Source organism: Dermacentor andersoni, chromosome 6, assembly GCF_023375885.2.
Source record: "Dermacentor andersoni chromosome 6, qqDerAnde1_hic_scaffold, whole genome shotgun sequence".
In the NCBI taxonomy this organism is placed as follows: Eukaryota; Metazoa; Arthropoda; class Arachnida; order Ixodida; family Ixodidae; genus Dermacentor; species Dermacentor andersoni.
Window position 1 is genome coordinate 81,851,262 of NC_092819.1, and position 18,208 is coordinate 81,869,469.

An 18,208-nucleotide genomic window follows, 5' to 3' on the forward strand; every position below is an offset into this window, starting at 1 on the left:
CAAGTGCGATCTGGAGCGACTGTAACTAAATATTTCCGTGCCGCAGCCTGGCAGTGACACTAACGGCGAAATTTTATGGCGCTCAATGCCACTGAATTCGCCCGTACGAAAGGGATATCAGATTACTCTACTACTTTTAGAAACGGTCTGCACATCGCTAGAAGGTTTTTTTACGATATGGGGATTGAAGGCGATTAACTTAGAAACAAAACTGAAAATTTTCCATAATAACAAGCTGAATGTATAAACTTATTTACGTCTACAGGAGCATAGCGTGAAGTTATTCGTCCGGTGTAAAAGTCACTGATTATTGGCGTACTTCACTGATGAAGATTGATTACCGAAATTTTATACCAATGGTACGCACTCCCGAGAAAATAAAAATAAGGATATGCTGGTCAATGTGGGCAGGGGCTTGAGATAGATCAGCACGCGATGTTGTGAAATCGTTTGATATCACCAACGAAGGAAAGGATTGTGTGAGCCAGACAATGACCGCAAGGAAAATAAGTTATTTAATTGCGTAATGTGAACGCTGTTTGTTCATTGTGTATATATTCCAACGTTAGGCATTAGGACCACCGAATTTGGAAGTGGCCTTTTCTCGTTTCTTTATTTTTTATTTTGCTGAAGCTTTATCCGCATATTCCAAAACGGTGTTCATTAATCTTCATCAGTCGAGTGCACATGAACTTTCTCAATTAAGTATACTGTTAATACATCAGTCTTTATCTGGAGCCCACAAACATTCTCTTATTTTCATATCTGCATTCGTGCTTCATTATATAGGTCACACAGAGCTGAAAGGAACTTATTTTAATATACGGTGCTCTCTATAAAGATGACGCGCACTTTCTTTTTTCGTTCTCTTTCAATGTAAATCAAACACACACTTCAGCCGAACTTCCCCAGATAAAGAAACAAGGTAGACGAATCACAAGAACGGAAAATCACAACGCTGAAGCTTTTTTTATCATTATTACTTCTGAATTTGTTAAACAGCGTCATTACTTTCCTGAGCGTAGCCGTTCTGCCGCTTTTCGTTTTTCACGCGAAGGACGAGTAGAAAACCATGTTACCGCGCACGGACGGCAACTTCAAACGAAGGCGCTGCAGTCTTTTTTAACTGAAGCCCCTACTGCCGCCTTCTCGCGTGTTTCGCTGACGAAACATTCTTTCCCTCGGCAGCGTTACCGTATCACGCATAGGTTGGGCCATATGTCAATGCCGTTTACTCTCTGGTGGTGCTTTGCGCGGCACACAAAGACATACATTCGAGGACGCGCTTCACCTTGAAGTCTTTGTTATACCATATTTTCGTCCACGGGTTGTTCATCACTACGGGTAAATTTTGCTACAAGCCTTCAAAGAAGTCTAGAGAAAAGGTTTCCCGAAATTTCAGCTAGAAAGCGGAGCAGGATACTGTTGCGTTTGCAAAGGAACACTTTCTTTGCTTGGACGCCCCTTTCCCCGTGTCTCTCTCTATCTTTTTCTTCGAATTTGACATAGCTGCCGCTGGCTTGCCCGATCGTTATCTCAGCCGCTAGATTCGCGGGCCTACGGGTGTTCTTTTTTTCGTTTTTGTTTAACTTACATAACTGTAAGATACCGCCTGTTGCAGACAGCATAATTTCAGAAATTGAAATTCGTAATTGAATATTTAACAAAAAATGTATTACCTTTAACATTATTTATCTTACAGCACCTATCGCGATTTACCAATAACAGCCGATGCGTTTGCAAGGCACATATGAAAATGGAACGAATTATAATAATCGCACGGGTTTCGAAATATGCGCACTGAGACTTGCGTCAAGAACGCACTGTTGGTCCACTTACTTCTTTTCCGAATTGCCGTTTAATGCAAGGAAGCACAAAAATAACCGGATCGTGCATGTGCGTCGTTACAAACTTCGGTAAGAAATATCTAGAAGCCAGTGTCTTCCTGTATATTCGGTATAAGTGGATACGCGCTGTGAACTCAGCAGCTGAAATTCGGAAATTGCAATACCTGCTGCAAACACAGTAATCAGAAGGTCGAATTTTCGTTAGTCAGCCAATAATTCGCTTCAATTTATCGTGCAATCACTGTCCACCTCTATGAGTAAGCTAGCTCGATGACGAAGTATGATATATGCCACGGGCAATTTATAATACTTCTTCATGGTCTAAATATAAACACTCGTTATATGACAGTTACGCTGTTCCTTGGTTCTTGGCACCTTAGAGCATATACAGGGTGTTCCAGCGAACACTTGTTAAAAAAAAATTCTTACAGGTTGACTGTGGCCGATACCCCAATTATAGTTCATGAAGTGGTCTACTGGAAGCGGCGGACACTACTTGCACAAAACATTGCAATGCATAATTAAGTAATTAACACAAATGTACTAATTCTTTTTACCTTATTACCTTATCGCCCAAATTGCAATTTACAAATTCTAGCTGGGTAGTTCGCAAAGCGGATCCACTTGGAACGAATTCTCAAGATGACACCAGTTTAGATATATTAATTCCCGAACTTTGCGGAGAAGTGCATTGGCGTTCTAGTTACTTTTGCGCTTGAATACATTAAACAATGGTTTGCTAAGAAAGTAACTGAAACGCCAAAGCATTTCTGCGCGAAGTTCGGAAATTAATATCTCCAACTGGTGTTATCTTGAGAATTCGTTCCAAGCTGATCCGCTTGTGAACTCCACGGCAAGAATTTGTAACGTGCCATAACGCCGTAAGATAATTAGTAAAAAAAACAGAATTATTTAATTTTTGGTAATTAGTATATTATGCATTTCAATATTCTTCGTGCAAGTTACATCCGCCTCTTCGAACAGACCAGCTCATGAACTAGAATTGTGGCATCTGCTACAGGCAACCTTTAAAAAAATTTGAAAGTGTTCGCTGAAACACCCGGTAAAATCATGTTATAGCAAATTCACTGCGCTTGGCGATGTCATTTCCTTGAAGCGTTTAGTAAAAGAAGCCCGATATAGCGTTATCTGTCTTCGTGCAGCGTAGACGAGTAATAGCTTCCTGCCAGGATATGTTTTCTTAATGAAGTTTCCTTTGTTTTCTTACTGGCACGTGCTCATATTAACTCATACGGTACTGCAGGCCCGCTTCTCAATCCGCAGTGCACTGAGTCAACTTTGCTGCATGCGTTTGTATTCCTTGTTCAGCTCGGGTGACCCGCCACTGACGTCTTTTTGCTTGCGCCTCTTGGTAACATTTTTTTTTTTTTGCAGAAAATTCATAAACGCTATATTGTTAGCATATGACCCAGGGCACTTAGCTGAAGTGGAGCTGACTTCGCGCGCGCGCGCACGCACGCACGCACGCACGCACACACGCACGCACACACACGCACACACACACACACACACGCACACACACACACACACGCACACACACACACACACGCACGCACACACACACACACACACATCATCATCATCATCATCATCATCCTATTTAATCGAAGGCCTCTCCCTGCGATGTCCACTTACCCCTGTCCTGGGCCAACCAATTCCAACTAGCGCCTGCGAATTTCTTAATTTCATCACCTCGCCTAGTCTACTGCCGTCCTCGACTGCGCTTCCCGTCTCTTGGCACCCTTTCTGTAACCTTTTTGTCCACAAGTTATCTAACCTATGCATTACATGACCTGCCCAGCTCCATTTCTTTCTCTTAATGTCAATTAGAATATTAGCTATCCCTGTTTTCTCACTGATCCATACTGCTCTCTTCCTGTCTTTTAACGTTGTGCCTAACATTCTTCGTTCCATCTCTGTTTGCGCGGTCCTTAATTGTTTTCGAGCTTATATTTCAGCCTCCAAGTTTCTACCTCATATGTTAGCACTGGTAGAATGCACTGATTGTACACCTTTCTTTTTAATGATAATGGTTAGCTTCCAGTCAGGATATTCTGCGAATCCATCGACGGACAAATGCGCAACGGCAAATCCTGGGGTATGCTGAAGCACCTTCTCGATGAAAGCGGCTCGAAGTCAAATCAAAGGCATACGTTGGCCCGGGCCCTTCACGAAGCCACCAGGTCTAACACGGTCGATGAACTCGTCGCAAAACTCATACAGAAGTACCTGCCTGTCCGTCGCGACGGAGATCCGTCGACCCAACTCCCGGACTAACGAGGCCCTCCACGCCCCGAGCTGGATGAAGACTTCTCCATTGCCGAGGTCAGACAGGCCATCTTCGCGCTCAACCGCAAGTCTGCACCGGGTCCGGACGGAGTCACCAACAGAATGTTGAGAAACCTCGACGACACGTCGATTGTCTTTCTGACCGACAAGATAAACGAGTCCTGGAAGAGCGGCATTGTACCTGCAGAATGGAAGACGGCCTGCACGGTGCTCATTCCCAAGCCCGGCAAGGCCCCGAACATCGAAAACTTGAGGCCGATTTCTCTGACCTCCTGCGTCGGCAAGGTCATGGAGCGCGTCGTCCTCAACAGGCTTAGCGGTTACCTCGAAGACAACGAGGTTTACACGTACAAAATGATCGGCTTCCGCGCCGGACTCTCAACGCAGGATGGCAAGAAACTAATCAAGCATCATATTGTGGATGGCCGTTCCAGAGACGTCAAGGCTCTGCTCGGTCTGGACCTCGAGAAGGCTTTCGACAACGTGCTCCACACCTTCATCGTCAAGACCATTTCAGACCTGGGTCTCGGTTCCAGATTCCACAACTACGTCAGCTCTTTTCTAACTGACAGGAAGGCCAAGCTTCGCATTGGAGACTTCCGCTCCGAAGATGTGCCCCTCGGAGGGCGGGGCACTCCTCAGGGCGCCGTCATCTCCCCAACATTGTTTAACATCTTTATGATTGGTCTTTCCGAGAGGTTGGTGCGCGTCGAGAACGTCAAGCACACTATTTGCGCCGATGACATCACCATATGGTGCTCCCGCGGCTGCGAGGGCAGAGTCGAAGAATCCATGCAGGAGGCGATTGACGTGATCGAGGAGTATCTCCGCCCCACCGGACTTCGATGCTCCCCCGCCAAGTCGGAGCTGCTACTTTACAGAAAAGAGAAGGGAGGCAGACCCAAAGATTGGAAGCCAGTCTCTGAAAGCAGCATCAGACTCCGCACTTGTGTTGGGGGGGGGGGGGGGGTGATACCCAGGGTCGACGTTATGCGGGTCCTGGGCATGTTTGTCGAATACAACGGCGGAAACGGAACTGCTCTCCGCAAGATTATCGCAAAGACGGACAACGCTTTCTGCCTCGTTCGCACAATCGCAAACCGGCATCGAGGCATGAAGGAAAGCAATCTTCTCAGGCTGATCAATGCCTTCGTACTCTGCCACCTCACGTACACGATTTCTATGCACGACTGGCTCAGAGCGGAACGAGACAAGCTCAACGTTCTTATCCGCAAAATAGTCAAGAGGGCTCTCGGGCTACCCATCAGGACCCATACCGAGGATCTCTTGAAGCTGGGGGAACATAACACCGCCGAGGAGATTGCCGAAGCCCAAGAACGCGCGCAACTCACTCGCCTGGGCACCACAGCAGCAGGTAAACGCATCCTCGAAGAGCTGGGTTACCACCCTGCGGGATTCTCGATGGTCAGTACCCCGATCCCTAGGTGCATTCGAGACAAGTTCGAAGTGGCCCCTGTGCCCCGAAACGTCCATCCCATCCACAACGAGGGCAGACGCAAGGCTAGAGCAGCCGCCATCCTCAAACAGATCAAGCGACACGACATTAGCGCAAGCTTCGTCGACGCTGCGGAGTACAGTGACGGGAAGACCTTTGCCGTCGTTGTGGTCGACTCGGGCGGCAACATTTCCAATAGCGCCTCGATTCGCACTTCAGACCCCGGAGTCGCCGAGCAAGTCGCCATCGCCCTCGCCCTGCTAGACGGTCGTGGGTCCGAAATCTATAGTGATTCCAAAACGGCAGTTAGGGCTTTCCAAAAGGGTTGCATTGCCAAGGAAGCTGTTCGTCTTCTTAGCGGCTCGAGTCCACATGCTCTCACAAACCATTCAATTCACTGGTTTCCCGCTCACGTAGGATCGGTCGAGGGTGCTCCCCCGAACCTCAATGAGTCTGCCCACAAGGCTGCGCGTGACCTCACCGACCGCGCTTCCTCTATAAGGAGCATTGACTCCCCTCCTCTCTACGGTCACAGGGACGCTCCCGCTACTCCCAGCGAGATTATTAAATATTTCTACATGTCCAGAGGGGTCTTTCCACCCCGTCACCCCAAGTTGAATAGGGCGCAAGCCGTTTCGCTTAGGCTCCTACAGACCAGCACATATCCGTGTCTGTCCGCTCTCCACGAGGCTTACCCCCACGTGTATCGCGACGACGCCTGCCCGTCCTGCGGCCAGACCTCCACTCTACCTCACATACTCTGGGAGTGCGGGTCGACATACCCCAAGTTCATCAAGGAGGAGTGGGACTCGCTTTTGCGTAGCCCCGCTCTAGAAAAGCAAATCCTGGCCGTCCGGCGTGCCCGCGACCGGGCCGGTGGGCTAGACCTGCCGGTCCCGACGTGGGACTACCGGGTGCGCGACGAGTTCGCGTCCTCGCCGGACCTAAAATAAAGTTTATTCACTCACTCACTCACTCACTCACTCCAGTCAGGATATGATTATGTTTGCTTAATGCACTCCAACCCATTTTTATTCTTCGGTACATTTCCTTCTTATGACCAGGGTCCCCTGTGGGTAATATACCTAGTTGAACGTATTCCTTCACAGATTCTACAGGCTGACTGGTGTTCATGAACTCTTGTTCCCTTGCCCGGCTATTGATCATTATTTTTGTTTTCTGCATATTAATCTTCCACCCCACTCCTATAGTCTATCTTTTAAGGTCCTCAATCATTTGTTGTAACTCGACCCCAGTGCTGCTGAACAGGACAATGTCATCTGCAAATCTAAGGTTGCTGACATATTCGCCGCTGATCTTTACTCCTAGGCCTTCCTAGTTTAATAGCTTGAATAGCTTGAATAGCTTCCAAGCATGCGGATAATAGCATTGGAGAGATTGTATCTCCTTGCTTGACCCCTTTCTTTATATTGTTACGCGAACGAACGATTAAGAACTGGAGACTATTCACAAAGTATATTTACAAGGGATAACTGCAGCGCTGGCCAGTTCAGCCGACAGCTCGAGAGCCAGAGAGTGTGCGTCGTCTTCGTCAGGGCACCCGCGTGCATCGTCCACGAGGAACACGCAATATGCATGTATCAATATGTATGTTCCTACTTTTCTTGTTGAGAATGAAGGTAGCTGTGGGATCTCTGTCGATACATTCCAAGATATTTACGTAGCATGCTGTACTCCTTGCTTACGTAATGCCTTTATGACTGCTGGTATCTCGATTGCATCAAATGTCTTTGCGTAATCTATGAAACCCATGTAGAGAGGCTGATTGTACTCTGTACTGTTGCGATTTCTCGATTACCTGATTGATGACATGGATGTGATCCATTATAGATTATCCTTTCCAGAAACCTGCCCTTGGTTCCCTTGGTTGACTGAAGTCCAATGGTGCTCTTATTTTATTGTATGCTATCTTATTGAATATTTTATATAATATTGGAAGTAAGCTAATGCATCTACAATTTTTCAATTCTTTAACGCCTCCGTTTTTGTAGATCAGTATAATGCTGGCATTCTTCCAGTTCCCTGGGACCTTTGAAGTCGATAGGTAGTTTGTATAAAGGGCCGCTAGTTTTTCAAGCATTATGTCTCCACCATCTTTGATTAAATCGACTGGTAGGACATCTTCTCCTGCCACTTTTCCCCGTTTTATGTCTTGCCAGGCCCTCCTAATGTCATCGCCTCTCTAACTTGTTCATTTCTACTTTGAATGGACGTATCGTGGCTGCTTTGTGTGCTGTACAGGTCAGTGTAGAATTATTCCGCTGCTTTTACTATATCTTCGAGATTGTTGATGCTATTAGCTTGATTATCTTTCAGTGCATACATCTTCGTTTGTCCTATGCTAAGCTTCCTTCTTACTGATTTCGTGCTGCGTCCACTTTTTACTGCTTCCTTAGTCTTTCTCACGTTATAATTTTGAATATCCCGTCTTTTACCCTTGTTGATCAGTTTTGACAGTTCCGTGAATTCTATCTCATCTCTTGAGTTGGACACTTTCATTCTTTATCGTTTCTTTATTAGGTCCTTTATTACTTGGGAGAGTTTACCAACTGGTTGCCTTGGTGCTTTACCTCCCACTGCAGCTGGTGCTTCTCAAGCCAGCCTAGTTGCGGTTTCATTCATTACCTCTATGTCATCTTCACCTCTCTGTACTCAGGCTGCATATTTGTTTGCAAGTACCAGCCTGAATTGGTCTGTTTTTAGCCTTACTACGTCTAGGTTGGCCTGTTTCCTCTTGACCAATTTTACTCTTTCTCGATTCAAATTGAGGCGAATCCGAGCCCTCACTCATCTATGATCACTGCACTTTATCCTACCTAAACCTTCTACCTACTACCTTATGCTGGGATTGGCAAAACGTATGAAATCTATTTCATTTCTTGTTTCACCATTAGAACTTTTCCATGTCCACTTTTTGTTCCAACGCTTCCTGAAAAAGGTGTTCATTATTCGCAGCTTATTCAGGTCAGGCGGTCAGGCGCGCACTGACCGCCTGACCGGCTCTTCTAAAGCCACAAAAACATGCCGCCAACGACACCCCTGAATGCTCCATAACATCTCGCTTCCCCAACAGCCTCTCATGCCGTTCTTTTACTTTTCATGTTCCCTGTTCCCCTCTTGGTGCCTTCTTTTTTGTCTCCTTTTTTCTTTTCTTTTCTCCCCGTCTTCCCACTCTCCCGCTCTTGTCCCCTCGTCTTAGAAACTACGCACACAAACATCAGTCGACAGCGCTGATTCTCTTTGAAGTCTCTCCCTTTACAACCAGCCGCCACCGACAACAACCACACGGGACGTCACTGTACTAACTCTTTAAAACTAACATGCCGAGGATGACGAGGCCGCCTTTGACGAAGATAGTCCCGAATATGGGACTACATTGAATGAAACTATGGCGCCGACTTGGTGCACTGCGGTTCATGCCACTAGTCTAGGCAGGTCTTTAACCAACCTTTTTGATGCCAAATTGCGTCACTTGCTATACGACAATAGGCGTGTCCCCCTCTTCTGTGAACACCTTTGACGCAAACTTGAATAACTAGGTATTTGCTACTAGGTATTTGCCATTCTACACTAACAAAACTTTGCGGGAGAGCTCACCTCGCACTGACTTTCGATAGTAATGTGTCGGCATTGAACAGCTAAGCAACGTGTTGCCACCGTCGGGACGAGCTACGTGTGAGGTGTGTACTGCAGCGTGATTCCTCTTTCACGCTTCTCTAAGAACCCTCGAGGCCATCTAGCGCCACCACCACAGCTAAGCTGGCGCGTGGCATCCGAAAAGCACGGCGCGCAGGTACATGCAAGCGCTCATAAACGTGTCATGCGGCAACCGGGCTCCTCGCTTGCGCTTCTTTCTGGACACGCTGCGCCATCTAGTGGCACTGCCGAGAAGTCCGCCCATGACCCCCGAGATGATGAGCGTGGCACACCGGTGCCTGCGAACGCTGGGATTCGCTCCCTTGCCTGCTGCAGGATGCGTACGATGCTGAACGGAATCGAACTTATGTCACAAGGATTCCTCAAGGAGAGCAACCCGATGCTTGAGCAGGCTGCGCCAGAAGCGCACTGGGTGTGTTACACGTTTCGATGAAGGTCTCTGACGCCAACGCCTTAGCGAGCTGTGCCACGAATGCATTGGGGATCTGCCACTCTTCAATGAACCGCTCGCCAACTTCGGTCATTGAGTTTGTGAAACTGGGTGTGCAGCAAGGGAGGGAACAATTCGCAGGCACCGGCGCTCCGGGCTTCTCGTTTCGGAGGCCGCATACAGACTTTTCGGCAGCGCCACCAGATGGCGCAGCGTGTCCTTAGCGTTCTCAGCGTCCTCAGCGTGTCCTTAGCGCAGCGTGTTTTACAACGTTCGCACGCACCGGCTCGCCATGCATTTCAGAAGCCAGGCGCAGGCTTCACGGAAGCAGCACTAGACGGCGCCGAGCGTGCTTAGGGAAGCGCGAAGAAGGAGTCCCGCTGCAGTACACGCCTCATGAGTAACTTGTCTCGGCAGTTACAATTCGTTGTGTGGCTATAACGGTTCAATGTCAAACGGAACACCATCGACAGTTATCGTGAGACGGGTTCTGCCGAACGGTTTCATTTTTTCCAGATAATTTTTGAACGCTGGGTTATGTGTATACGATGCAGCGCAATTTCTTGAAATGTCGCAATATTTTAATGAGTTTTAATAAAGTGCATGAATATCTAAGCAAATATCTACTTTGTATGGAGCCCCGATCAGAAGATTGAGCTTAGCAGGTGAGAGGCACAGTCGCTCAGCCACTCTGGGAAGTCCAGCGCATGGTTTGATACTTGTAATTAAAGGGTGGCTTTTTTTTAATCGTGTCTATTCAAAAAGTATATGGCCCAGCATTTGAAAATTTGCTTTCTTTGTTAAAGGCGGTTGTAATGACAACATTTGAATTATTAACAAATTTAGTCTTACAATAGTTTCAAATGATTTCAAGCGTCACCTCTCTTCGGCAATGCAACTTAATAAACGACTTGTGGCATACGAAGCGCCACATTTGCATGCCGAGCAATGACGAGAGCTTAAAATTGCGACTCTCCGGAGTTTCTATAGAATTCTCGCGTACGTGATAACGTCGGTATTAGTGTGTGCATTGACCTCATTGGGAGCGTCCTGTATTTTGGAAATGTTTGCGAGAAAGGATTACGTACCCGGGGGAGTGGCTATGCCGTACCCTTTAGAGTCCAGCTGTCCGCCTATCTGCGTGAGCTGGCAGTTCTTCTGCATCATGTACTCGATGGTGGTGGACTCCATCAGGTAGGCGTAGCCGCCGCGAAGCACACGTTCCACACCTTTCTCGTTGGTCTCTGCGAACACGCTAGGCTGAGCAGCCTCCATGGCCGCCCACATACGCTTAATGAGCGGTGAGTCCGAGGACTGCGGAAAGGAAAGAACACCGGTTAGATGTCACAAAGGTACATATTCTTATATTCTGTATGCTTATGCGAGTTCACTTAGTACTTTGATGCTACTCGAAGTTGTACGTTTATTTAATTGCGTAGTCTCGCCTGGATGGCGCAGCATTGACACGATAAGCAGACTTAGCTTTGTGCATGAATTCGTCAGGTAATATTCTAACAATACGCGGTTGCTACGTGTCACCGCAATACCTGCTAATGCTATAGTAAATACCTGCTAGGCGGAAGGAACAGCGCCTTGGCCACTACGAGGCATCTCACACAGCTGGCGTAGGGTGCCTCGATAGTGGCGCCGCCATCAGGGGCGGTACTGTCAACTCACCACAAGCTGACGTGATGAGACGTACAGACGTACAGACGTACAGACGTCGCACGTCTGCGGTGCACGAGATGAGACGGACGGGGAACCGCCGACTTTGTTCAGCACGCAATCAAGTCAAAAGAGAAAAGAAACTATAGGCCAGAATTTAGCCCTGCTAACTCTCTAAGTATGCCATAGCGTACTTAGAATGTCACACTCTTAGACAAAGGTACACCCTTTGGAATGTACATCTGCCACACAACAATAATCGTCATCTCCCTTGCTTGCGTTTTATCTCTTGAAAACGCCGCGCCCGCTACTTTCCTGTCGGAAATGCTATGTCATGCTGATAACGTGCATGCCGCTCATTACTGGGAAGTACCGGGCTCGCAGTGTTAAGGAAAGGAAATGCGGGCAAGACAGCTGACCTTTATTGTTGTGTGGCAAGATACAACCCAAAGGGTGTAATTTTGTTTTAGAGTGCATGATTGTGGACGTCTCGATAGCTGCGCACGCGCGCGTCAAGGATGGCGTTGCACATAGTCGTTTATCGGAGTGACATTTCCTTACATCCTGTTCATTACAGACTTGCGATTTCGGGCCGACTATGACGCCACCCGAGTGCGGCAAATGTACCTCGAGCTTTATTTTACATACCTTCAAGGGACGATGAATGCCACCTATGGCACTATAAACAAATGCGTAACCGGTGGTGGGATCAAACTTCTACCTTCACAGCACCGCTGGTGCCGTTAGGTTGACCTGTAATGTGTGTTACGCTAAGATCAGCGCATGCACGCAGCAGCTCAGCAAAAGCAGCTGTGTGGTTATAGTGCGTGTGCGCGCAAAGTTCATTCCAGCAGCGGAAGGCCGAACGCTGTCCTGCTGCTACCGATGGAAAGGAGCGCTAATATGGTCTGTCCACATTGTTTCGCCGTTTTTGCGGACAAGCAACACCGAGTCTTTGTAAATCTTCTAATCTTCTGCGCGTGGGCCGCGCATGCGCCGTCAACGGCGACGCCGCAAAACAGCGCTAGCGGCGTGACTGGCGTCGCGAATGCGTTTAAAGCGTGCGCGTAATTATTATTTCAAGCAAACGTCAGCATAGCACAAAATGTTTATCACATAGGTATAGTTTGCAAAGCCTTATTGTGTAAGTGCGTTCCCCGTAATATTCGGCGTTTATTCGATCCCGTCATCCTCGGTTTGCCGCGGCACGCACTTTTTATGCATCTTTTATTTGTTAATATTTTGACACTCTGTGGGTCTTGGGGCAAAGATTTCATTTGGTGTAATAATTAGTCGGGGTCAGCGGGACCACGCTACAGATACCAGATGTGGGTGTCATAATCGATGAGCGAGTCTTCTGGGAGAGCCCCGATGGGAAATTAGGTGGTTATTTCGTTGCGACCTTACATGTCTTACAGTCAGGTGGTGTCGGGCCCGCTCTCTAGATATAATAATTGACCTTTTCAGAGAATCACGCTCTTTCCTAGCGGCAGCCTACGGAGGAACCCGGATGGAAGTGCGCCGGCTCCGCTATCGTCAGTTACCGTTATGTATTTGCCTGGGCGTTGTGACGGACGCAAGCAACATCATGCGTTTTCTTGCTCTTTTATGTCAGCAAGCAAGGGCAGTGCAAGCTCGGTATGTACAAACATTCGCTCATCACACTTGAAAGCTCGAAAAATCATGTAAGTCATCACTTGTTACGTTATATGTTACTGGGAGCACTGTCCGCGAGGGTCTTATATAGCGACGTGTGTTCTTGGCTTGAAATATTAGAGGGAAAAAAAGAAAAACATTCTAGATGTACCAAAGCTGCGTTATTGCTTAAATTTTTCCGACGAATCACTTTTCTTGCCTGCATCCTTCAAAGTAACACTTGGTGTTGTTACTTTCCTAGTTTGTCAAGGAAATACTCCAAATTTGTATTTGTCTGCACGTCTCAGATACACCCCCGAGCAATGGACGGCTCTTTTGTGCCGTATCGCAGATGGCGGAAGTAAAATTACAGACATGTTTTAGACATTACCCACTGCGATTAGTGCAGGCAAATGCAACACAGTATTTGTCTTATTTTTTGATAAACCTAGCAAGCAACTGCAGAAAGCTTTGTATACCCGCCGTGGTTGCTCAGTGGCTATGGTGTTAGGCTGCTGAGCATGAGGTCGCGGGATCGAATCCCGGCCACGCCGGCCGCATTTCAATGAGGGCGAAATGCGAGAACACCCGTGTACTTAGATTTAGGTGCACTACGGCGCGCCTCATAATCACAAAGTGGTTTTGGCACGTAAAACCCCATAATTAAAAAAAAAAACTTTGTATGCATAAATACTGTCTAAAGTACGCCGGTTATGTCACTTCCGCCTTCAGGAGAAAGGTAGACCACAGTCTTCAAGATTTGATTCTAATAGATGCACGTGGGTGCACCTGGCAACGTGTAGACGAAGGCAATTTCGCAGTTTTAGAAGCGAAGCTGTATATGGCTAGCCGATTCGTCCATCCGTCAGTCTGTCGGTCGCCTGTACGCCGAAGACTTCTCCGGCGTGACCCCGTGTGCCTGCGCCCAAAAAGTTAGCCAACACCACCTAGATAGCACAAAGGCATGTTTACTCCGATCTATGACGTCACGCTAGCTGGCCTGAAAGTTCTATTCAAAATGCTAGAGAGACGAAAGCGGTGGCGTAAAACACTGCTGCCTACTCAGGAGCATCCATACTAGATTCTATTGCAGTCGGGCCACGTAACATGAAATCTGAAATCATGATGGGATTGAGCCCCCAATCCTGACACTGCATACCGAGAATCCAGCACCCTGTCAAGCCGTGGTTTCATGAACCGTCGGGATTAACCAAGTGATAAAAACCAGGGCCGCACGTTTCAGCTTCGCTGGTTAACGATCTGTACGGAGTGCTTGGCCGGTGATTTTTATTCTTAACAAACTAGGCAAATAACAATGCTATAGAAATTCGATTTTTCAGCAAAATGTTTCCAAGAACGGCGTCGCGGTAAACACAAAATCATTTTTCTATAATTGTATGCGTTCCATAATGGCTGATGAGAGCTTCGCTGTAATAGATATATGCATTGTTATGATATCATTTAGCACGTGAAGATAAAAACAATGCCGGTCAACGGAGGCCTGACGACCTGAGATTACGATAAAGTGAATTGGGCAGGCTCGGAGGCGTGCTCCGTGGAGTGGGGCTTCCAGAGCGCGCTGGGGGGTGTTCGCGTACATGATCGGCTGTCCATGATTCTCACTTTTCTCAGTTATACACCATTTACGCTTCGTCACATTTCAGGACGGTAATGCGGCGAAGCTATATAAGCCCCTACCGCGATGGCTTCTTTGCTGATCTCTTATTGTTGCTGCCTATTGAAAAAAAAAAGCGTTACAACCCCTCCTCATCTGGGAACAGGGGTGCACGCGAAACTTAATTGTCCAACCCTAGGGGAGGGGTTGGTTAGTTTCTTGAGCGTTTGAGGCACATTAAAGAGACATGGTTGTTGGCCTTCATTATCACAACGCTACCATCAATTCATTTGCTTTCATGTACGAAATAACGGTATTTTGTAAATAACATTTTGGGCAACGTCTTTTTTCTACGTATTGCGTTCTCACCCGCTAGGAAATACCTCACAAGGGGTCTTTCTGGAAATAAAGTGAAAGTGATAATATGTGTAGATTTTCAGCGTTTCCCAAGGGGAGCTTTTCTAACGTTGCTTTTCGGTAGCCAGATCTTCAAGCAGGTCGCATTGAGGGGGCCTATTGCCCGTGACTTTGACGTGTCAGGGGAGCCACTGGAACCTTACGACGCAGAGCGACCTGAGCAACTCTTTGTCGAAGCACGTACGGAAAGCGAGCGCGCCCTTTCAAAGGAGAAGCCCGCACAGGCACGAAGCCAACTCTGGCTTGGTCATTCATCTTTGCTTCTGGTTACTTTCTTTCCTAGTGATTAAAGCCTACAACACTTATAAGAAAGATCACGAAAGGCAGAGCACGATAATTTTTTTTCACAGGTCTGCGAGGTATCAAGCTTGGGCGGTGATTTTTATTCTTAACAAACGAGGCAAATAACAATGCTATCAAAATGTTATTTTTCCGCAAAATGTTTGCAAGAACGGCGTTGCGGTAAACACAAAGTCCCTTTTCTATAATTCTATGCGTTCCATAATGGCTGATGAGAGCTTCGCCGCAATAGATATATGCATTGTTATGATATCATTTTGCACGTGAAGATAAAAACAATACCCAATACATTTAATCCATTGATAGCGTTCAGTTTTGATTTGATGTTTATTTCTTTCAAACGAAAGGGGAAGCCAAGGCACAAGACGGTAGGCCTGACTGGGCCATGGCTTCCCGTTACAGACAGCAGTTATTACAGTTACAGTCAGCAGTTGTTACAGAGTCTTTCAAGCTATGTTGTGTTTTTCACTAAGGAGAGTTCATTTCAAAACATCAATTGTACCTCCCAGTGTTTTGCTGGCTCGAGGAAAAGAAAAAGAAAGATAACTGAAAGACACGGATGCTAGACAGAACGCAGCCGATGTGGCTAGCCAGCAGTGGAATAAGGGGGAAAGGAGGAAATAGTGTCCCTATAAATAACAAATGCAGCTGAACATTCAAAATGCTAATCAGGATCTTGGAATTTCTGTACTACTTTCAGCAAGCATTGTTATGTTTCTGTAAACAGTATCTCTGTTCTCAGAGAAGTTCCTTGCACCTATTTTTGTTTTTAGCCAAATTCAATTGCTATGAGGAGCAATATAATTGACTTCTTTTTTTTTTTTTTTTTGAAACTGTGCTTGATGTAGTGCACGGCCACAGAGAGGTGCCATAGGCTGCTCGTCTTAAACAATGCACTTTTTCACTACTAAAAAAAAAAAAATATGGGCTTTAAGGCGCCAAAGCCGCTTTCTGATTATGAGGCACGCCTTAGATGAGGACTCCGGAAATTTAGACTACCTGCGGTTCTGTAACGTGCACCTAAATCTAGGTACGCGAGTGTTTTCGGCCCCATCTAAATGCCGCCGCCGCAGCCGGGATTCGATCCCGCGATCTCGTGCTCAGCAGCCCAACACCATAGCCACTGAGCAACCGCGGCGGGTGTTTTTTACTTCGAGCTGGACATAATATTATGACCTTTTCTTTTTTGCCAGTAAAAACAAATGGCTCATCAGGTGCTTAAACAAAGTCGAATTATTAATTAAGCAGTAGAACAGAAATTAAAACAAGTTATTTTTTCGGCAGTATGATAGCCACTGTTGTGGATGTCAGTAACTATATTTAAATCTTAAATAGGCTCAGCATCTCCTACAATTTGGGACATTCACCACTAGCGCAATCTTTAAGTAGCAGGTGCGAAGCGGTCACCACACTGAATGGGGAACATCTTTATAAAAAATTAACAACTTTGCCCTGTCCGAAAATGGTGGTAAGCGAAGCTTGTCTTGCGTGCACCTGACCTTCGAATGAATGTTTGGTTTTTATTGGCGCAAGGGCCAGGTGTGGCCAAAGAGCGCCAAGCCAGTGTTGATAAATTTGCAATGTAGTTATGAGTTCAATGAGGTTGATGTGACGTGGCTGCAAAGGGGCCTTAAAATAATCGCTCTAGAGTGCGTAAAATCTATCTGTTATAAGATTATGTCGATGATAATGACATGTTCTATGAGCAATAAAATCTATCGTGAGAGAATGATGCATTATAAAAGATATGTGAGATAGTAAAATCACCTGGAGCACTACTGCCTCGCCAGAGCCCTTGAAACACAAGGGCCTGGAGGCATGTGCTATACAGTATGACTATCACAGCGGCATCCTCTCAAGAGAGGAAGCGCTACAAATGTATAGGACTAATAACGTGTAGGACAACATCTCTTAGGAAACCTAGGACACTGTTTGTATTAAAAAGCAGTTCTGGACCGAGAAACATTACAGGATGAAGAGGAATGTGTTGGCGGTATGCTAAGGAAAAATGTATCCTTCTCTCAGATTCGCCTTTCCGACACTCCAGGAGGACGTGGAGCACGGTCAGCCCGTCCCCGCATCTGCCACAGGTTGGAGGGTCATTTCCGGTGAGTAAAAAGTTATGGGTGCCAAATGTGTGTCCTATTCTAAGACGACAGAATAGGACATCTGTCCGGCGTGATTTTATTGCAGAAGGCCAGAAGCCTAATTGTGGTTTTATTACGTGCAGCTTATTATTTGTTTCCCTGTCCCACAAGCGTTGCCAGTAGTTTCGCAGTTTCCTGCGCAAGAAGGGCCTTAGATCTGTGACAGGGACTGCAGCAGTAGGATGAACAGAATACGATGCAATTGATGTGGCCATCTGGTCCGCCAGAACGTTACCTTCGATGCCCCTATGACCCGGCACCCAGCAAATGATGACATGCTGGTTACATATATACGCTTTACATAGGACGGAATATAGTTCATTGATTACTGGATTTTTGTGCTTACAAAATGACATCAATGCCTTCACAGCGCTTAGGGAGTCCGTATATATAACAGATTTTTTTAGTTTTGTTTTCCTTATATGCTTTACAGCCGACAGTAGTGCGTAGGCCTCAGCCGTAAAGATGCTTGTTTCCGGATGCAGTACATCGGATACCGAGAAGGATGGGCCGACGGCTGCATAGGACACCCCCTCGCGTGACTTCGATGCGTCTGTGCAGAACTCCGTGCAGGAGTGTTTGTATTGGAGTTCCCGGAAATGCATATGGATTTCAACCTCTGCAGCGTGTTTTGTAACTTGCATGAAAGATATGTCGCATTCTATCATCTGCCACTCCCAAGGAGGCAGCAGCTTAGCTGGAGGCATT

General features: G+C 46.7%; 1 protein-coding gene across 1 annotated transcript in view; it reads right to left on the minus strand.

The window, feature by feature from the left end:
• Positions 1-18,208, minus strand: part of LOC126522463 (glutamate receptor ionotropic, kainate 2-like) — a 364,802-nt gene that overhangs the window by 8,679 nt on the left and 337,915 nt on the right. Inside the window, exon 13 of the mRNA XM_072288773.1 lies at positions 10,810-11,035. Coding sequence (XP_072144874.1) covers positions 10,810-11,035 — 226 coding nt within the window. The remainder of the gene's footprint in view (positions 1-10,809; positions 11,036-18,208) is intronic.